Source organism: Mesoplodon mirus, assembly GCF_964341445.2.
Source record: "Mesoplodon mirus genome assembly, chromosome: 3".
Lineage (NCBI taxonomy): Eukaryota > Metazoa > Chordata > Mammalia > Artiodactyla > Ziphiidae > Mesoplodon > Mesoplodon mirus.
The window spans coordinates 195,411,992-195,435,234 of record NC_138978.1 but is presented as its reverse complement, the minus strand read 5'-3'; the positions used below and the strand labels follow the sequence as shown (position 1 = coordinate 195,435,234).

The 23,243-nt window shown below is 36.6% G+C and overlaps 1 protein-coding gene and 1 long non-coding RNA gene across 5 annotated transcripts in view; one reads left to right on the top strand and one right to left on the bottom strand.

The window, feature by feature from the left end:
* Nucleotides 1-23,243, top strand: part of LOC309801597 — a 207,989-nt gene that overhangs the window by 7,202 nt on the left and 177,544 nt on the right. The gene's annotated exons all lie outside the window — the stretch shown is intronic.
* The window catches only part of NEK7 (NIMA related kinase 7), a 136,264-nt gene that overhangs the window by 18,474 nt on the left and 94,547 nt on the right, over nucleotides 1-23,243 (bottom strand). For all 4 annotated transcript variants that reach the window (XM_082616592.1, XM_082616595.1, XM_082616594.1 and 1 more), the window contains 3 exons: nucleotides 17,371-17,479; nucleotides 16,396-16,503; nucleotides 2,853-2,947 (listed from right to left, as the gene is read on the bottom strand). In XM_082616592.1, coding sequence (XP_082472718.1) covers nucleotides 2,853-2,947; nucleotides 16,396-16,503; nucleotides 17,371-17,479 — 312 coding nt within the window. The remainder of the gene's footprint in view (nucleotides 1-2,852; nucleotides 2,948-16,395; nucleotides 16,504-17,370; nucleotides 17,480-23,243) is intronic.

Sequence of the window (23,243 nt, the reverse complement as noted above, 5' to 3'; positions counted from 1 at the left end):
CCAAACAAGGTGCATGTCCCTAAACATATAAATTTCCACTCCATTTGAGAGGAAATTTCTAGAAGAGGGGCTACAATAATAATTACGTTTTGTTGAAATGCGAGGACATTTTATGATAAAACACAATCTTTAAAATGCCCCCCTTTAAAAATAGACTGTGTGTATAAACTATTGTCTCTCCGTGTTTGCAAAAACCCTAAGTAAACGTCCGTATATTCATTATCATGTGCCAGGAGTTCATTACAGTACTTTTGTCTCAATACTGCAGTGTTAAAAAAAAAAAAAATCTGAATGTCCCCTAAGGAGTTAAACAGGAATAGTATATTTTCATGCATCTCCTGCTTTGACAGATGAAAAATGTCAACTGTCCTGTTTTTATTTTCAAGCTTTTGCACTATTCATCTGGTTCATTAGTGCATCTCGATGCTGCCCCTGACAGCTGCTCGCCCTCTCCTCCCAGCAGCTGAATTTTTCAGGCTAATTTGATCCTCCACACTGAGACGATCGCTAGAATGATTGACTTGCTCCCTGACCTCCAGGGTCCGACTTCCCTGATTAGTATTCTGGGGGTGTTGGAGGGACGAAAGCCCACTGTCTGTCTTTGGGGCTGGTGGCAGCTCTCTTTTTTTTTTGAACTGTAAGCCACCAACCTACAACCCTGGAAGGATGCAATTGCTGCACTGAACAATAAAGGAAATGTGTAAAACCTACTTTTCCATGTAAAGGTCCGTGTAGCAAAAGCACAGCATCTTGATTTTAATTAGTAAAGTCTACTTTGTTGCATATCAATTAAAACTGTACTGCTAGTTTTTTTTTTTTTTTGAGGTTTCAGGAATATTTGAAAGTCTAATTTTCTGAGTTTAAAATACGTTTTCAAAAAAGGCTTCCCACTCCATCGTGAATGGTAAATTCTTAGGGGGGTACAATATAAAATATCGATGTGATGCTATGGCCAATTTTTTAAGGCTAAACTACTGGGCATTTTTATTGACATTCTATTAATCCATAACCAGAAGGAGATACAGCATCAAGGTAAATTAAATCCTTAGAAAAATTCTAGTTCTTCCCAATCACCTGCACGGAGCAACTGAGAAAATGTGCTGAGCTGAAAACTAATGTTACCATGTTAAATACTGTAACTCAAAACCATCCACAACACATAACATGCATGAATGGAGGAGTGTCCAAAGAAATAACTTTTACTTTGGTGTTCAAGTATACATAAAAATGGGACACTGCCTCTCAAAGGCAAATCCAGAATGTGAAGAATTATTTCACTTTTGACATGGGAGTCTGCTGGTCCTACAAGAATTAGCAAACTTCCCAAAAAATGCGTATTACCTCAACTGAACTTTTTCTTTTTCATTGCTAAATTTAATTTCTTTAGTGGAAACCAATTTGCTGTTTACTTTTAGGTGTATAAAGGGAAAACGTTGCTTTGATAATATTATTAGTCTATGGCCTGAAGGAATCTAAGGTCACTTAAACAGGTATAAAATATTTTAAAATGTACAGAGTGCCTTTTAAACTTTACAATAACTTAATATAATCAAATCAGTGCAACACTGTTCCAACCTATTAACAGAATATAATATAGTAAGCATAAATCTCTTTTAATCTCATGTGAATACATACAAACATGTATTTTGTTCTATCACTAATTCGTAACTTTTCTCAACAAAAATTATCCTAAGGATGTTCTTTAAGAACGTTTTTAAAATCTCTTTCTTTTTAAGTGGTCATTAGTTTATTTAGTAGGAAGAACAAAATAATCTCAGGTTCCTTAAATTAAGGAAATTTGAACCTGCAATCTGAAAAATAATAAAGATTATGATACACATTTTAAAAAACCTTCTGCTGCTCTACTTCCAAGTAAAGGTGGAACAATTAAAATAGATGATCTCATATATTTCATTTAAGTCAAGAAGACAAGAGACATAAAATAAAGAGTAAGAAATACACTGGTTTCTATCTATCCAGTTCAGATTTCCTTTGTATATCTTAAAATATGAAAATGACTCAATGCATTATTTTCCTTCATTTTATTTTATTAAAAGAGTTACCGAGATGTAGGTTAATTTTTAGTTAACAGCTTTGACTGAAAGCCTATATTCCTAGGAAAATTACCATTCAGTTAAAGAAGTAAATTACAGAAGTCCCTAGCATGAGTGTTCTCTGATACCATTACTATATAACATGAATATAAAATGTGCTCATAGCATGCTTTCTTCTCTTCACTCAAACTGTCACACTGCAATACTTGCTAGAGGATCTATCTACATGATTCCGTCTTCCTTTGATAAATTATCACCAGTAGAACAGGTGAGAGTATTTCACTGAGTTTTACCAATACAAACCGTTACTCATGGAAACTAAGTGATAACCTAGAAGAATTATGTTTACAAACTATCCTTAAAGCTGAGTTAATCTACATAAAAGTAAAAAAAAATGTGACAAAGCTATTTACTATGCTTTCATATTTTATATCCATTCTATTATATCTATCCTGTTATGCATGGGCAACAGTTTTTTTTAAATGTTCAAATGTATATTTTTATAAATAAGATTATACAGCAACATTATATTAACATAAAAAACATTTAAGAAATAAAACTCCCATCAAAAGGAAACAATTTAAAATTATATTAGAGGAAGTAAATGTGTAGAAATGTATAGTTACTATATTTCATTATAAAAACAGTTACTAAGTCAATGAATTAACTTCCTCATAATTAAAAAGCTAATTCTTAAACATCACCCAGAAAAAAATAACTATATACTATTAGGATAGGGGAAATATATTCCAGTAAGTAAAATCACTTCAATATATGGAATTTATCACCATTACCTACCTCATACAGTAGACAGCCAAGGGACCAGATGTCAGATTTGAAGTTGTACCCATTTTCATGTATTCTCTCTGGAGACATGTAATAAGGTGTACCCACTGCACAAAGAAACCAAATAAAACAAGAGAAGGAAAAAAATGAGGATGCCGCTGTGCTAAGAAATTACATCCAAAATTCCAGATTTAAAATGTCATCAAAATAATTCATTAGGATCAGAAAATTGCTCTGGGGAATACTCAAAACTTTTAAATTTCCTCTTTCCTCCCTGATCCTTGAACAGCATGTTTTCAACTATCCCACTTTAAAAAGGGTGTGGTGGGTTACACTTTACTTCCTTTTTATCAATTCAGGGAGAATCTAGGGAGCATAACTAAAGAAAAAGAAAGGAATTCTAACATGGAACTCTACTAAGTGACTCACATTGGTTTCATTTCTTGATTTTTTTAGCCATGGCTTGTATATCCCAAATAATTAAACATGATGATATAATAATTTTAAAATAAATAGCAATACATAACCGAGTAGAGTACGTATAAATAAATCATACTTATTAACTTTTATAGAAACATCCCTTAGAACATTGTTGTGACTCTTAAAATTACAAATGATATAATCATTAACCTTCAGTACCTTACTCCCACTTTAGAAAGAATAAAAACAGACTTTTGTACATCAAAGGGTTATATAATAACATATGTGAAAGGTCACTGACATCTCTGAAAAAATGTCCGAGACTATTACTGCTGAGAACTTTATAGAGACAAGATACTCTGGATAATTTTGGGGTTTGCTTGTTTTGATGTGTGAGTACATTTTTCGGTTTTTTATGACCATTTTAGAAAACATGAACATGATATAATGAATGCTAATACATTTAATTTAAAATTTATTAAATATCTTAAAATAAGTAAGACATATACATTATATTTTGAAGGGTAAAAAACACTGAAGTGACTTTGGAAGTGAATATCTTAAGTCTCAAACTTAGATGACTATTATTTCACCATTATTTGCCTAAGGCTTTTTGCCAAATAGAAAATCAAAGTTTGAGAACACTATTTAGAAATTTTACTTGCTTGAGGCAACAGCTACCAAAACTATGCTGCTGCTCACAGAGAAAAGCACATTCCCTTCTCCTACTAATTTTTAAGTACTCCCTAGGAGTTTCCAGTAAATCTAATGAGAGTGTAAGTCAGAATGCTGAGTAGCAGTGTTTAGTCAGAGGCAACAAGAGGCGGCACATCAACAGCAAAGCATCATCCTCTTCTTCCAAAAGAATGAAGTTATAATCTAATGGCTATGTGCGGAAACTATGCTGGGCTAAAAGCTGAAACCATCATGAACCAACTATTCATGAGAAATCCTATCTATACTGGAATCCATTTTTCCTAGTAATGGATGGTCCTAGTCAGAATGGATGAAAGGGAGGTATTTACAGAACTGAAGAAGTGAAAAAAAGGAGTATGCAAACAGGAGGATAAAAGAAATTTAAAGTATGAAGTATTCGGACATGATATTAGAGGCAAACTTCAAGAAATAAATGATTTAATTGCAGCATTTCTTCTGAAGACAAACAAGTAAGTTTGCCAAATTCTCTCAGGGTGAGAAAAACCAAGAAACTTTTAGAAATGGCTATGTTTAAAGAATCTGTATTATTACTGAGTCAGATAAACACAAGCTCTGCAGCTTTGGGCGCTGTGGCCCCTTCCACTTTGTAGCTTTCACAAGCGACACCAACTGTGGGCATACTGAACACTCTCCATTCGAGGGGGGAGGGGTGCAGCTGGAATAATAAATGGCTCTGTACAGGCTCCCGGGTGCAGGACGTGCAGCCAGTGACCGGCAGTGAGGGATGTGCAGAGAGAGAGGCTTCACGGAATCCACAGGGGGCGACTGAAAACACTGAGGCTTGAAGGTTCAGAGTTTACCAAAAGCAAAGGTAATTTTAACCAGTAGCTCTGGGAAACCTGCTGATACATTAGGGGTTTGATGTGAGTGTGAAAGATTGATGAGCGGGAAAAAGAAGAACAAATGCTTGCATTTTACAGAGATTAGCCCCGGCATCACACCTTAACTGCCACACAGACCCAACGCACGGCCGGCCTGAGAGCCAAGGAGGCAGAGAAGCGGGATGATTAGGAATCCCACTAAACTAAACCTAAAACCTGAAAAACTGCAAGGTACAGAAGAACCTCTTAGGGAGCTGCTGGAGGTCATTACCAACAGTTACACACAGAGTTAACGCTGCGGCTTTAAACCCAGACGAGGGTTCTCCTTCATATTACCAGCAACCGGCGTCTTTATACTAAATACGCATGTTTTGGTATTTCAATTATGTGTATCTTGCGTATATAATAAAATGGAAATCTGAGTATGCTACTCACCTCTCTGACCGACACATCATGTCCAAAAGCGTCATTAAGTGGGAAAGGAGAAAGTCTGCCTCCTGCACTACGATTACTGGTGGGAGAGACTCATCATTAGGCGAGAGGCAGGCTCCCCCGCCTCCCCCACCTGCCCCCGCAGGGCACCCCCGTCCTGGACGCCAACACTGAGCACAGGCTGGGCCCCTGCCCATGAAGGGTCCATCCTCGCCCGTCTCTACCGGGCACAGAGCTGCAAAGTTTAAGTGCCCAGGAAACTGCGAAATGCGTTTAAATGCAGTGAGACGTTCTCCACATTTCAAACTTAATGAACACATGATTATTTCCTAAAAACCTTTTTTTCTAAAATTCATGACAGCTGTGTGTATTAGTGCTGTTGCCTCGAGTGTGGTGACTTCTTAACAACTGTACAAGACAAGGGGGCGGTGCAAAGTGACATGATTAGACACTAAAACGACCACGCAAATTACTGTGCGTTGAGGAGCCTCAGACGGCAGGACGCATGATTCCACTAGTCTTTCCAGAATGCGTGGCTGGAGGTAAAAGGGGAATATATTTCACTGCAGCAGATACTTAAGGCATTTTAACTTCCTGACAGGAGTAAAAGTGAGTAAGAAATGGATGATAACATTATAAAACACAGAAAGTCTGATACTAGAGGAAAATTGTTAACAACTGAAAATGCTATCTGACCCTTCTTTATAATAAGACAGTCACTCAAATATTAAAAAAAAATCATTACGTTAATTGACTTATTCTAGCTATATGAGAAAAGTTTTACATGGGAAGTACTCTATTAACAATAAATACATCCTAAAATGTATCCTTAACAAAATGAAGACTGATTTTCACAAGTTCTACAATATGTTTAAGAAAGCCAAAAACTTCTGTTAACATGCTATCATGGAATAAATGAATTAACAACTTTCATTTCATCAGAGTAAGTTACATACAGAATTTTTTCAATAGTTTATAAACATTTAGCAATTTCTGCAAAGCCTTGAATGAGAAAAAATAATAGAACCACTGAAGCATCTTTTTATATGGTTAGATTTGGGTTGCTATTTTTTTGTTTTGTTTTAAGTAAGGGAGGAAAGGAAAAATCAGTCAAAGGTCAGGAAATCTGTTTCACATGTTACCTTTGCCACCAACTAACTAGGACCACTTAACCTCTCTTTTTATTACTTTCCTCATCTGTAAGATGCAGTGATGAAGATGAGATCGTTTCTGAGATCCCTTTGCTCTCAAATTCTCCAGCACTCATAAAAACCCTGCAAACACCCATACAGAAAGTAAAGTGGAAAAAAGTGATATATTCCTGTTTTAAACTATTACCTAGGACAATTGACTGAAATGTTTTACATCAGAGGGTAGAAACAAGCAAATTCCGTTTAGAAATGTTGCTTCTTTCTCTCAGAACAAATTGCAGAAAAGAAAGCTTTGAATATCCCTTGTTGGGAGAACTGAAAGGACACAATTCATCTTAAACCTCAATTTGATTTAAACACACACACACACACACGCGCGCGCGCGAACACACACGACTTCAGGGAACAGGAATTAATTTTCATTTTTTCCTTCATACTCTTAAGCCAGCCCAGAAATTATGTTGGCAGACTACATGGAGAGAGGCCAAATTTACTTAATTGTAAGGAGTGTTATCTGAGGTCAGTACAGAATGGCTGAGTGGTAGATCAATATTTCTTCTACAAAAGACATTTATTAAATAAATTTTTCATCTTTCAAGTGTAACCAATAACATTTAAAAACCCAGAAAATTTTCTAGTTACTGTTTCTCTGCTCCAGGCACTGTGTTCAATGGATCACATGTATTACCTTGCTGAGCTTTTAACAGTTTATCAGGGCCCACACTGCTCTAGGTGCTGGGGAGACAGAAGTAAACAGGCTGAATCCTTGTCTTCATGGGGCTCACTGGCTAGTGAAATGGGGGCTATTATGAGGTAGTTTATAAATTAATTTATTTTATTTATTTTATTTTTGGCTGCATTGGGTCTCCGTTGCTGCGCACGGGCTTTCTCTAGTTGTGGTGTGCAGGGGCTACTCTTCGCTGCGGTGCGCGGGCTCTAGGCACACGGGTTCCAGTAGTTGTGGCACAAGGGCTCAGTAGTTGTGGCTCGCGGGCTCTAGAGCGCAGGCTCAGTAGTTGTGGCGCACGGGCTTAGTTGCTCCGCAGCATGTGGGATCTTCCCGGACCAGGGCTCGAACCCGTGTCCCCTGCATTGGCAGGCGGATTCTGAACCACTGCGCCACCAGGGGAGTCCCCAAGAGGTAGTTTAATGAGATGTTAGCACTGTTATTCTTGCTGTAGAGAGGACGCATAAGGAAGTCAGGTTATTTGCCAAAGATCACAAAGCTAGTAAAGTGTGGATGTAGAATTCAAGCCAGGTCGTTCTGTCCCTTGCATTTAAACAGTTATTTCATTAAAGTTGACGACTGTGAAATACGACTGGGGAAAAAAAATCTGTATCTTTCCAAAATAAGCAGCAGAGAACTCTTCTACAAGTCTCAGCATGTTACACACCAAAGGCCAGGAGTGAGGGTCAGGGTTCAGTGCTTCTCTGCAGCTACTCTGTTTCAAATAGATACTTGTTATGGTAGCTGAGAGGTTAAACATGCACAGTTTACAATTAGATAACAGCTTCTTCCCAGCCTGATTATTTAAGTCAAGAAAGGACTGCAAGTTAAAAATAAATCAGTGAAAGCAGTCTTTAATACTGAGCAAGCATATGCTGCCTTTAAGGCTCCAAACCACGCTGAACTATGATGGGGTACACGCCAAGGGAAGACCCACAGAGAGGTGCTAGGGAAGGTGTGGGAAGGACAAGCACGTGACCACAGGTGGCACTTGGCACCAAAAATGAAACTGTTTTAATGCCTGGTTCAAGAACACTAATTTTCCGAGTTGTAATCAGATGATATATCACACTTGGAAATAGTGTGGGGAGCATGAATTGTACACTCAAGAGACCCCAGTGTGAAAATTCTGATGCTGGTGGAACGACGGCCATGCGTTTACTCAGCTGGCAACATTACAAAATCAGAGAACCACTGTCTCATTTTGAAAGGGAAAGAGGAGTTCAAGCAACCCTGTAACGCAAACAACGACGACAACCACAACACAATTTCCCCCCAAGAGGTTTCAAGTATTTGTCCAGCTCAAGGCCCAGTATCAGAGCCCCCTAGCCAGCTCTTTGTAAAAATCCATTCCATCCTCAGGAGGTACAACAAGCATATATAATAATTAAATCACACACTTACATGCAAAAAGGAAACTATCTTTGCTCTTCCGGGAGACATTAAGAAAGCAAAGTAAAATGCCATATTAGAACATGATTAAGCTGTTGGTTTTTTTTTTTCTCCTTTTCACTAGAGCAAGCCGTCAGATAGGAAACACTTCATTGTAAGTAATAAATGCAACTTTGATGCAAACAGATTTGCTTGAATAGCAGATAACTACCCTTAATTACTTACATATACCTTTGGAGTACATAATGTGGTTATATCTTATGGCAGTTTAATTTTTCTAATTAAGTTTTGTTAAAATTGCTTTCTATTTCTGTCCATGAGAAGGCAAGGCACTCAAAAGCAAGACTGGTACCAAGGAGAGACGACCCTTGAGGATTAAACGAGCTTTTGTAAATAATTAAAAAAAAAAAAAGAACTGTTAATAAACTAATAGTAATGATAGAAAAGGACTTGCCTGCAAAACTTACATGAATGCAAGTGTGGTATTTTCTCCCTTGAAAAGTAAACACATATCACTGATGAAAGTCTATAATTAAAAATGGGAAATTTTAACGTTAAGACGTCTGTCTAAAAAAGAAAGTGCTTAATTTCAGTACTGTGAACTTCCACTAAAACCTGACTTTTAAACCACGTCACCTTACCGGGATTTAGAGGAGGACACCAAAGACTCTCCAGCCATCAGGTCGACTAATCCGGGGAGGCGGGCAGCACTTTGGCACCTGGTGTTACGCCCTGAACGTCACATCACACGGCAAAGGGACCTGAAGCTAGGGAGACTTCCCTGGCCTGTCCGTGACATTTGCAAGGGCAGGGGCAGGGGAGATTCCAAGTGTGAGAGGGTCTCCACCTGCCACTGCGGGACTTGAAGATGGAGGAAGGAGGGAGAAGCCAATGAGGGCAGCTTCAGAAGGTGAGACGCAGCCTCGGGAGGACACAGGAAGGAAAAAGGGGCCTGGGTCCAGCAACACCAAAGACCTGGATTCTGCCAACAACCCGGATAAGTCTCCCCTCGAAGCTCCAGAAAAAAGTGCAATTCTGCAGACGCCCTGATGTTAGCTGGGTGAGAGCCATGTTGGAATTCTGACCTACAGAACTGCAAAAATAATAAATCTGTGTTGTTTTATTAAACCACTGCATTTGTGGGAATTTGTTAGGGCAGCAATAGGAAAGCAATACAAATGCACTGACGATTCACGCGTCACGTGGGCCAATTCCACGTGCCGAGCCGGCCACAGGCCAAGAACCCCACAGGAAATGCTTGTGGTCTAAAGCATCCTCGACCTGTACGAGTTCACTGGACAGTCTGGGGATGGGATGAGGTACATTCTTTGAGGGGTTTTTTTTGGCGGGGGGTAGAAGCCAATACATTTACCATAAGAAGAATAAAAGAATAAAATGATGATCTTGTATCATTTAAAAGAGCTCTGGTTGTTCACTAACTGATAAGGACCCTAAACCAGGTAATCACAACCACTTTAAAGATTTGAATTCGAGATGCAGAAGAGAAAGCAGTTCACGTGCCACATGGCACTCAGTGCACAGCTGGTGTTTGAAGTTTGGTAAGTAATCATTTTTATTATAAATGTTTTAAATTGGCCAAAATAAGGTCCCTATCACAAGTACATCCAGGAGGGAAAATTACAGATTTACTGATCAAGAGGAAACTCACCAGGGACCAATACTCTAGCGTACCTCATGAATCATTCTGGATTTAAAAATAATCTCTCTGCTCAGAATCTCCTAATTCAGAATGATGGACACTCCCTAAGGCTATCCATGGCTCCCTCTTCCTTCCCCCCGGCCACACAATCCCATCAAGAGAGCTAATTACCCTTCAGGTGCAATAGCTACAAATAAGTCACAAAAATAAACAAGGAGAGATGGAGTACAAACCACATAAACAAATGAATGAGGCATGTTTCCTTCATCTCATGGACAATGAAGCGGGACAACGCTCACCTTCACTGTTTCCGGTTCTCCTCTTCCTGAACACCTGGGAGAATTATTCATCCACTCCTTTAAGATGGATGCGGCCACGAGACTTGTTGTAGCCAATAAAATACGAATGGGAATTAATGTGTTATACTCAAGTAGAAAGACCTTAAGAGCCAGTAAGTGATTCTCCATGATCTCTTCGTCTCATGAAGATCACACAAGGCTGAAGCCCCCTGAAATGCCAAGTGACCACCTGGAGGGAGGGCGGCCACCGGGACCCACACGGGGGCCCACAGCTGACTCCGGGTGACCACAGAAATAATATGCTTCAGTGCTAAGCAACTAAAGGCTGTTATTGTTTCTTCCTGCAGCATAATCTAACCTATACTTACTGATATATTTAGTTAAATCCATCCTTTGATGTGTAGCCTGTCTCTAATTCATTTGATCAGTATGCACTGAGCATCTACTATGTGCAATGCCCTCTCCTACACATCTGAGATACATCAGAGAACCAAAAACATGAAGATCCCTGTCCTCATGAAGCTTCCACATGGCTGAGGCAGAAAGACAGAAAGTACTAAGCATAATAAGTAAGTAACACAGCATATTCGAAGATATGAAGTCCTAGGAAAAACAGAAAAATGGAAATAGGATAAGGATCAGGAATTGTAGGGATGGTGTGGGAGGGGGGTCAGGTTCAGTATTAAACACTGTGAGCTCAGTAATCCCCACCTACCCCCACACAACATGAAGGCACAGAGGAGAAAATGTGCTTTAAAACTGCCTGCAGGGCTTCCCTGGTGGCGCAGTGGTTGAGAATCCGCCTGCCGATGCAGGGGACACGGGTTTGTGCCCCAGTCCGGGAAGATCCCACATGCCGCGGAGCGGCTGGGCCCGTGAGCCATGGTCACTGAGCCTGCGCGTCTGGAGCCTGTGCTCCGCAACGGGAGATGCCACAACAGTGAGAGGCCCGCGTACCGCAAAAAAAAAAAAAAAACAACCAAAAAAAACTGCCTGCAAATAATAAGTGCTTTGCACATATTCACTGCTATATTTGCTGTTGATATTTAGTAGCCGTGGACAATTCCTCTGGGTCATTATCACAGGAAATTAGGGCAGTTTGATATGGTTTGACTAACAATCATATATTTGGATTATTTTAAAATAATCCAAGGTGACATGAGAAAAATTACACCTTGTTTGCCATGTTCCTACTTCACAGGTTTTGGTGAAGTTTTAGTTTTCAGTCTAGAAGAGCCACTTCCTTAGAAATATCAGCCCCAGCAGCTGGTAGACAGAATGGTTGTGAAGAAAGACTTCCGTCCTGTTTACTTCTGAGTCTTGGGCATGCACAACAGTCAAGTGCAGGATGGGGGCAAATTGCACTTTCACCTGTAGGCCCCCCTCAGCTATGTGCATAGCGGGATAAGGTAACCCCGATGGAGGGAAGTAACAACAAGTCAGAAAACAGCGGCAGAGTCAGGGAAAACGCCACAAGGTCCGGATACAGCAAAAACATACAGTGCCGGGTGGGAGAGGGGCTGCAGACTAGGGAAGCTCGCCTCACTGGTTTCCAGGTGCAAAGCCCACTCGCCTGGGCTCTAGAAGGGGAACAGTTTGCATCCATGGCTCACGTCCTACTGTGAGGACCTCAGGGAGCTGAAAGGCTGCAAACTGTACGGAACGATCAGGCACATTACTCCCCACCTCCAGGAGCACAGGCAACTCTGTAAATGACCGCACTACGTCTGGCCAACCGAACCAGACAGAGAGCAGGACAGCAGAAGGTCTACAAGGAGAAGGGAGCAAAATGGGAATCTGTCTTTAAGTAAATGGAGCAGCATGAAAGTACTGTAAACACTGACTCATGTTTTCCCAGTTGCAGGTTATCACCCATTAATGAGTTGGGAAATCAATTTTAGTTGATTTAGCACCTATGTCTTTGAATGAATCAGTTCAGGTATTTCAACAGAATAAATAAATCTCACATGACTTCCCTCTCCTCTTCTCCCCACACCACTGTCATGTTAACATAAGCAACTTAACATTTATACAGCAACTTGCAGTGTTCAGAAAACATGTTTGCGTTCATTTTATCATTAGGTTAGGGGTTGCTTGACATAGGATGGTTATTACCCACAATTCCATTTTTAGAAACCAGGAAACTGAACCTGAGAGAAGTGAATGAAGGGCTTGATCAGGGTCCCACAGAAGAATGGGCAGGTAAATCCAGATGTCCTCTGTTCTGTCTCACATTCAGAACAAGGCAAGAGGAAAAGCACGACGGACATCATGAGGTAGGTGGGTAGCCAAAGACGGGAATGGGCCAGCGGACACCGACCTAGAGGACCCCAAACGCGAAGCCAAGGACTTTTCACGATATTCTTTAGGCCACAGGGAACAGTCAAAGATTTGGAGGAAGTAACATGATCAGATAATGTCTTTGGGGAAGGAATATTACAAACAAGGGAGGATACTTTCCTCGTCCAAACATGAAGCTGTTGTGGATTAAGGAGGACAGGACAGAAAGTGGAGAGACTGGGAGACACTGTGTGTGGTGGGAGCAGAAGAAAAGCTAAAGGCCTCTGGGATTTTTTTTTTCCAATTTTGAAGAACTGAACATGGTCTGAACATCCAGCAACATCAGATTTAGTATCTGTAATTTTAACCCTGAATTTAAGGAATTATTATTATTCTATGTTGACATACACCTTAGTTAAAAAAACTGGTTGTGAAAACTGACTGGAAACGTGGCCACCTACACAACTTCATTTGCTGCAGAAAATGTGAGAGAACTAGAGATTTTATTGCATGTCAATATGTTACCATGTAATTAAATGATACAAATAAGAGATAGAAATTGAAGAGACAACTGAAAAATTCAAGGACTTGACAATCTCTTAAGGATTATTAAATACAAAAAAATTTGGAAGTGTGTTCCTTACTAATGATTGAATAAAAATAAGTGAAAAATCTTTGATTTTTGAAAAAAATGTATTTTGAAATAAACAAAGTATAAATCTGTTACTACAACAAGATATTTCTAAAATCCTAGGTATTTTTGCCTTTTTGAATTAAATTCCTGAAAAAAATCTCCTTTACAAAATTAAACAAAATTTGGCACCAGAACAGACTTCATTCAAAGTAAACTTATTTGGATTTTCCTTTATGAACAATATACAGATCTCATTCATTTGTAGTTTCACTAATATTTAAACCTGCACTGTGAATAAATAAATCATGCCCTACAGATTTAATCCTCAGCAAAATCAGAAAAAAAATCAACATACTATAAAACATACAGTTTATCATATTTTCTGTGAGCAAAATAAATTTGTATAGGTGGCCACATTTTCAAGTACTTTTTGGAAAAATAAAAGCAATCTTTTATTTTTTATTATATTATAATTTATATATTATAAATTTCCAGTGTACAATACAGTGTTTCAATATTTTTACAGATTATACTCCATTTAAAGTTATTACAAAATAATGGCTAAATTTCCCTATGCTGCACTATATATCCTTATTGTTTACTTTAAAAGCAATCTTTTAAATTTGCTCTTAAAAATAAAAATATATGTCAGTAACACAGGAGGGCAATAATTCTTTAAAAGCAGAAATCAGGGTCAACTTGTCAACAAACCTAAGTCTATGTCACAATTCCTGTCCTTGTTATTTTATACATATTCTCTGTTAGCAAAGAATTTTTCCTGACCCTTCTACATAGGATTTTTATTGGGTCCAAATACCTTGGTAGGCTAGAGTTCAAACCTTAATTCTTGACGTTCAACGTACTTTGCTTAGTGAACTTCAGTTTCAACCATCAAAATCTTTACTTCACAGAGAAGATAGGCAGGAATAAAGCATGTTTTCTTATTTTAAGAATATTTTTCTCCAAATAATATGGAAAAAAAAATACTTGTGAAACACATTTTTCTATTGATTCATTCATCAAACAAACCAGTCTCATTGCTACTTCCTCACTGTATGTACTTCAGGTGTGTCTCAGAATGTTTTATAATTATGGGCATCCCCATTTATATGTGTGTGTGTCCATACCCACACACACACACACACACACAAACTACGTGACCCTAAGTGAACTGATTTAGATAAAAACTGACGTTAGAAATTCTTAATGAATTATTAAATCTATTAAATTTTTACTCTCTATATCATATAATAATACATCATCTAAATCTAAGACATGCATACACGTTTGTAAACCCCACTGAGGACTTTTGTAAGAGGCAGTGACAGGCAAGCTAAAGAAGCCCATTTCCTAAACTGTTAAGATTTGGTTTTCACATAGTACGCTGGATACTTAGGGTCAGGTAACTACGGCATGCTCAGAGTGACAGCCTGCAAAGCAGCATTTACACAATACATATATGTGTGAAGGAGCATGGATACATGCAGTTGTGCCTGTGTGCATGTATGTGTGTGCGTGTGTAACTGTAACCTAGCATTTCTAAGTAGATTAACAACAGAGTGCTGTTAGGATATTCCGTTCAGATGAGTAACAGTGAACACGTTATCTTCCCTAACGATCAGTGGCACTGGCTTGGAACAGTCTAGTTTTCTTCACAGAAATCCTCTACTATTTGCATTGTCCTAGTTGGAACTTCCAAATAAAACTTTATTAAAGTGCTCTGCATACTTATGCATTTCTTATGGAACTTCATGTCAAATTTTCCTATCCTGAAAAAATTGTAATGTTCTGCAAAAATAAATGTAAAGTGAAAGAAAAAACTAAAACATTGTTACTCGGCATCAGTTGAAATTTTATTTTCTTGAAGTACTGGACAAAACTGAAACTCTGTGTAAAGGGTAAAGTATTATCTTCCCACCACTTCTTAATCTAGGACCCAATATCCTGTCATTCAGCAAATACTGATCAGGTGCCTACTTATGTGCCACCCACTATCCTAGATACAGAAGAATTAAATGACAGGTTCAAGGCCACACAGGACCTTTATGACAAAGCCATTAAAAAATGTCCAGTCAACTAATTCAGATGCTCGTTTCACTACTTCGTTATTTAGTGTAACTCACCTATTCCTTATCAAGCCAGTTAAAATTTTTTATTTCTCATTTAAAAACAATAATTTTATCCAAAAAATCAATTGTTTTCAATGATTTCATCTTTCACCAAAGATGGGCCATCATTAAATTAAAGCCAACTTATTTTTATCTTAATCCTTGTTTTATTTTGGTTGTTACCATTTTGACAAAGTCATATTAGAAGGGGACAATATGATTTGAAGAGTTTTAGGAGAAGCTCTATCACTCCCTTTAAGTTATTCAATTTAAAAATTATTTCTTCCTAGTAATTTCTATTGTTTCTAAACTGGACAACCTTCTTTCCATTAATATAATGTTATAATAGCTACATTCAGTTCTATTTTAGGTACAAAGGACACTCGTATATTATCAGCTCTAGAATGAATAAATTACAAGTATCTTCTTCTTTATAACTTAGGGGAATATCTTCCTCCTTAGCCATAGATCATCTCTAGGTCCCCCCTCTAGAGCAATCACAACCATGTATGTTACTTTAATAAATAAACATTTACAAACAACTATAGTATTTTTAAATGGTCAGGTGAGGTTCTTTTTCAAGATATGGTTTATTCTTCATATTACCTTAATATTATTAATGTAAAAGAAAAGGAAGGATCCATGGCAATGGTTAAAACTAGATTTGTTCATTGGCATTTTCTTTTACTAAATGCCTGCCTGAGGGTCAAACTAACAGAAGTATCCAACTGTCACATGAATGGACACATTATACCTGACAGGTTTCAGCTCAGGACCTGATGATTTTTAAAATAGTTTTATTTAGACTATAAAAGCTAGCATGTAATCTGTACATCCCTTACATTTTTAACCATATGGGTGGGGTGGGGGGAAGGGGGGTAGATAACCGAATGAAATTATACAGTGTCTCTTACCTAAAGAATGTGCAGCTGTGGTTTTGGAGCTAAAAAACCGACCAAGCCCAAGATCTCCAAGTTTGACGACCCCAGTGGCTGTAATGAACACATTAGCTGGTTTTATATCTGTGAATAAATGAAGTGATCAGATGAAAGATGATGTCAGTTTAGGTATATTCAAGGGATTAAAAAACACTTCTCGTTGAATTTAAAATATATCTCAAAAATGAAAGTCAGTTTGAATTTTTAACCAATTATTTTGAGTAATTTTCATATAGCCTAATATTTCTGAGTTCTCAGTCCCCTGACAGACAGATAATCATCAATGCAGGATGATGATCACTATTCATTTTCATTTAAAATGCATTTTGTTTTCCATTTTCAAACTAACTTCTGTGAAATTCAAAGCACAAAATAAACTTGTGCCCTTCTTATATCAATTTCAAATAGAATATCCCACTAAAGAGTAATTTATTGACATGTTTACATAAAATATAAAATCATAACTCTGACACAGGTAATTATTTACTTAGATGACCTTAGAAATTTTAATTGCTTAAATAAATTGTACTGAAATTTTTCAAACCCCCCGATCAAGGGATTAATGCCTTAGTGATGTAACCTTCAACATTCCACCCAACCATTTGACTGATAACTAAGAATATATTAACAGTGAATGCTGAACATTAAAAATTTAAGTAGCTGTAATGTATAGTTCATTAAAAAAAAAAAAAACTCTTCCTTATGCATGTTCAACTGCTTTCCTGCATCTATTTTTTTTCTTTTACCAATATAATCAGTAAAAAAAAAAAAAAAAAAGTCGAACAGAAAAATAACTAATTCTCATTCTTATTTTAAAAAAAAAACCAAGTAGTCTTCACTTAAAGGCTTATCATTCTAGTAAAATCAAAACTTGGAAATAAATTACCTGGGAAAGCCTGATACTGCGCATCGCTGACACCAACACTAAAAGTTACTCATGACTGAACTCACCCCGGTGCATGACTCGTCGAGAATGCATGTGCTCCAGGGCACTGCACAGCTGCACGAAGTACTTCCAAACGGTCCTTTCAGGAATTAGCCTCTTTTGTTTCTTAAAATGCTGTTTAAAAAATTTTAAATAAGATTTAGAAATAGAAACTATCTTCAGACTAGATTCTGACTTCAGTCAGAAAAACACCTACTTTTATCTACCTATTACCAGCTAAAAAACATGATTTTCCATAGTGAAAGGATACCAAGATTTTTACCGGACACAACGGCTTAAATGTCTCTCTATTGTATCTAAGGTCAGCACAAGCCATATCATGCTACGTCTTTGTGGTGTCCATCTATGTCAAAAAATTAACATCCACATAAAGTAATTTCTTATCCTAAAAGGAGGATGTCAGATTTTATTTTAAGAATAGCCGGAATAAAAGAGTCTAGAGACCTGGAGGTGATTATGTTCATTACAAGACAGTCCTTCTCTTGACAGAAGGTAGTGAAGTAGAATTCCTTTAAATATTGAACCATCCTTGGTGATTTGAAATATCACTTAATTTATTAAAAATTAAATAAATAAAAGGGATTTATGTGAAAAGTTTTCATGAATATTTCCACTGCATACTCCAAGTCAAACTTGTACTTTGCTTTGAACGAATGAAACTAAATATGGGAGCAAAACATTACAGGACAGGGCAAAAAAGCTGAGTGTAAATATGCTAGCTTGGAAGGAGTGGGCCATCACGCATAAGAGGACAATAACTAAATAACTGCAAAACCAAAGGTACATATTCATGCCCATTTTTCTACATTACCTTTGCTAGAAGAATATACTAATAATATGCTGATTCAAGAACACAGTTCGTGGCTTCATAAGATTTATAAAGATTCTTTACATAAAAATTATTTTTCAAAAACAAAAGTGTAATTGGTTTCCTACTTAGCAAAGTCTATAAATGACCAACATGAAGAAGTATTTCATTTAAACAAATTTTCAGACAATTTTAACTTTTTAAGATATACATTTATTAATAGGCATCGACATTTAAATATGTGCTTTAATGCACTTTATCTGGTGACTTGACATTTTTGAAAGTTCAACTAATTTGATTTTTTTTGTTATTGAATATGGAGAATGGTACTTCAGATGATTCCAAAATAATGAGCTGTGTCAGTTCCTACCCCTGTGACCAGTTGAGGGCAGGCTGAAAGGAAAAACAATACAGGGAAACAAATCTGCTAGTATCCCTACTTCATACTTAGCAAAGGATTATTATATCTACTGTCTCATATGCACTCAATACACCAAAGGATAAATCTTTAAGGAAAAGCGAATCACTTTAGGTTAATCTTTATTGGAACACACACTATAGAAATGAACTTATTAGCAATTTCAATAGCTATTACATCAGTAGCAAAAAAACAAATAACAATTAGATGACCAGGATATTAAAAAGCAAATCAGGGTTAATACTAAAATGGTGAAAACCTCCCATATCATGTTTCAACGTTAAGTCTTATTAATTGCAGACTGTGTCAGCATCGGTTTTCATTCTATGAGGGCAATGCTGCAAAATCAGTTCTATACACATAATATTCTTTCAGACTTGGAATGACTCCAAATAAAGCCAGTCTATGTGCTTTCCCTCACTCTGGATTAGCATATCAGAAGACTGTTTGATGTCAACAGGAAGATGGGGACCAGGTTTCTTTTCATTCAAAAATAAATATACCATATCATGTAAGTATCAGACCATGAGAGAAGAATCTTAGGCTTTAATATAGATTCTGAAACCGCCGTAATTATAATTAACTTGACAATTTACCTTTAAAGTTCCATTATTAAAAAATGAATCATATATAAAGGAAAGGGCAGAATGAAAAATTGCCCTCAAAATGGAAGATGTAATCAGGCCAAGATAGTCTGACTATTTTCATGTTTTCATATTCTTGTTTAGGATCGTTTCTTTCAATAACAAATTAAAGATGATAACAATAAACTGGCATCAATATAATGCTACCGAGACGGAATGACTTGGCCAAATGTAACTATCTAAATTACTAACATGTTTCTGAAGAATAATTTTAGGAATTTGACTGGATCATAAAATAAATCAAAAGCAGTTTCATTACGTCATTGGTTATCTCCCAATATTTTTTATGTGTCTGTTTAAACACATGCAGTTTTTCAACCATCCTTCAGTGTAGGGATTTTTTTTTTTTTTTTTTTTTTTTTGAGGAAACCAATACTTATGATGAGAAAAGGCTGTCTGTTCTGATGGTGGCACTGTTGGCTATCTCTTAAAAAGAGGATGAACAGAAAAAGGCAATACAAATTTGAATTCTTTTTACTACTGGTAAAATTTATATTAGCACTACAAAGGAGGAACTTACAAAATGCCAATGTATTAAAAAAAGAACCACCTTTTCTTAACTTATTCTAATATATACATATCTTTTAAAAGTTAATTATCCAGTTAAATAGCATTACTGCTCAAAAATCCTATTTTTCTCTCAAAAAAAGATAGTCCCACATAAATATTCAGCTCTAGGTTTGGAAAAAATCTAATACCAATACACAGAAATTAAAAATGTACATTTATTTGTCATGTGGTAAGTTTTTAATAAAGCAATAAATAATTTTTAAACGTTAGTATTAATAAAGATTTCTGTGAAAAAACTTACATGACATGTCATTTTTACTGTATTTATGTTATAAAATAGAATTTTAACTTTTTATATCTGAAAATAAAATATCTAAAAAGTCATGAAAAGACAGAAATTAGCACTCAGGTATACCTAACCACTTGGACCGAATTATTATTTAGTCTTTTTTTCAAAGGTACATTCATCTTTTTTCTACGCAAAGCTTCAAATATTGTTTACTTTAAAAGCATATTTTCTATCTCCATCAACGTTATTCAAATAAACACTGAACATTATTCACATCAAAAAAAAAGATGTAACAAAAAGGGCAGCCAGGGTACATGTAAAATGCATATACAAACATCAGGTTATATTATATTCTCACTTATGTGTAAAACGATTACCAGCATCTCACTTAGGTGAAATTCAGCATCCCTGGTAAAACATGTGCAATGTCACTGAATGATGTATATTAATATAAAAGAGGCTAGCTGATACAAGCTGCTTCCATTCAAAGATTTTTGGAAAATAGTCACATCTTTTTTTTAAATTGTCAAACATCCTCCTACAAATTAAATGCCCCAGACCAAATTACATAGTGGACACTGCTTATCAAGTATCAGTTTTTGGGTCACTTGGTTCCTGAATCTAGACACCACTACTCCAAACAACACATACATTTATTTCTAAGTTTTATAACTCTAGCATTCCTCCTCAGGAAATCTTGGGGAAAAAATTTAACAGTATTACCCAGCATAAACTCATCAACAGAGAAAGAACAGAAAATTATCTTGTTGGATCAAAACAAAAAAGTTAATCTCTATAGTGTATCAAAATATTTAAGCCCGTAGTTTGGTATATTAATTTTTAACAAGAAAGTTTCAGACAAAACACCCAGAACCAGAGTGCCAGCTTCACAGGTGTGCGGCCCATACGTTCAAGCAGGGCCTTGCACTGAGTGTAATGCTCTGTTCTGCCACCTAGAAATTCCTAATCATTTGTCAACAAGGGGACCCACGATTGTGTGCTGGTCCTGGGAACCATATACCAAGCATCCTTTGGAAACAACATACTATTGCAGTTAAAAACAAAACCAAAAAAACAACAAATACAATCCTGTCAGGCAAGTCATTCTCGAAGAAAATTAGGAGAAATGGTAATTAAATAACAAGAAATAATGAAATTATATGAGAACTGGCATTGCAGGCATCAGCTGTTTTCCATCTCTTCCAAGTATCTAACAAGAGGAAGTAAGTAATTTATGTTCACTATGAGGAACTATTTCCTGCTTGGGAGTGTCATCAAATGTTTCATGTGCCACTCACAGAATCCATATGCACCTTTAATAACAGACCTGATTCTTGACAGTAATGGTTGTGTGACCTTGAACAAGCCGATTAACCTTGCTGGGCCTCTGTGTCCTCACTATATTAAACAGAGTTTGGAGGTGATCTGTGTGGCACCTGCCGCCTCTAAAGTATCTCAGTTACAAATAAAACACAAATAATAAATGCCTGACTGGCACATTTTCACACTTAAAAATAACAGATTTTACTAGTATGTCCTGTCCTTTAAATCTCCAGCTGATAAAAACAAAGCAAAAATAACAATCCTAATACCTCTGAGATCCCCATAGGTCCAGTTAATGCTATAAATGGCCTTCACATGAGATAACAGGTCAAATTTTTGTAATTAGGTAATTATAAGGTAACTGACCTTGTAATTAGGTCAACCATTTACCAACAGAAGGGATGTTATGTTCCCAAACATTTCTGTAAGTATAATGCATTTTTATAAGATGATATTTTGCGGTGGTTATTTCAAAGAATCAAATGCACAGGGACTGGGTGACGGAAAAGACAGGATGCTTCTAAAAGTGTAATTGACAGTTCTAAGTGTGATTTTTATTATGTATCAATCTTTCTAGGGAAATATTTTTATTCCAAAGGCATAAGAAGGTGTCAACAGACTAAACTGTACAAGTATTTGCTATACACCAATTTTGGGAATTATATAAATGCATAAAATAGTTACGTCCCAATTAGAATTTTGGTATGTGATACTAATTTGCAATGTGTGAATATTTTCACCCTTGGCACTCAGAATAAAATTTAGGTATCCTAAGTTGCTTTAGAAGATGCAAGTAGAATGGGCTTGGCAGTCAGGAGATCACTAAAAATATTTATCATCTGCATCTAATTTTATCCTCTTTGATAAAACATTTCTCATCCAAGCTCTACTTGTCTTTTTCCTTTCCTATAAATGTTAGAAAAGCTGCTAAGTGTACTCAGCTGTTTCTAATTATAATTTAATAGAACATCAATGTAATCCATTCATTCCCTGAAGTCAAAATCATATAGGTTAATAATGGAAGTGGAAAACATATTTTATCTTATGGTATAAAATGTGAAACAGATAAGATTTTTTTTGAGTAATTAAGCCTTGGGGGGGAAAAAGACCTTATTTAGCAAACAAGAAAAATAAGTTCCTATAAAGTCACAAAATTCTTCCCCCTGAAAAGTTGCCTTCTAAATGTTCATTCATCAGTGTCTAGGAAACTTAGGATATTTTTAAAAATCAATGAAAAAGATATGAATGCATCAGAATTACTACAAGGAATGATGCCTGCATTGCTGCCACGCTGATAATTCTTAAGAGAAGCTTCCATGTTCCTAAAATTCATGGGGAAATACCTGGAAATACTTAAGATGTTGTCTCTACTGCATTAGAGGACTAGAGACAGAGGTGGTGAGATGAAAAAGCAGAAAGTCCATCTTTAGGACGACATGGAAGGTCACAAACAGAGAGGGCAACACTTGCCTCTTTGATGAATTCTTTCTAGTTATGTTACACCAGACAATAGTAAGAGAGTTGGAAAGATATTTCAATATTCCTAATGGACAAGGAAGACAGCAGAACAATAATGAGATGATAAAAGTCTCTCAGTAGAAATTTGAACAAAGAAAAATGGGACAGAAGTCTGTATCTCTTCTCTCTACTGAATTGTCTACAGCTACCAGCACTCCTGCTCGTGGTGGTAAATGGTTTATAAAGGCAGCTTTCAGTCAATATTACCTTCAAATAGAAGGAGCAAAAAGTTCCCTGAAAATTATCTTATTTTTTCCTAAGTAAATATAGTTCAAAACTTCCACACCACTTTTTCATTATGCTCACAGGATGACATAACGGCCATTATGGTACATAATTTTCAATTTATTAAAACCCCTAAGTTCAAT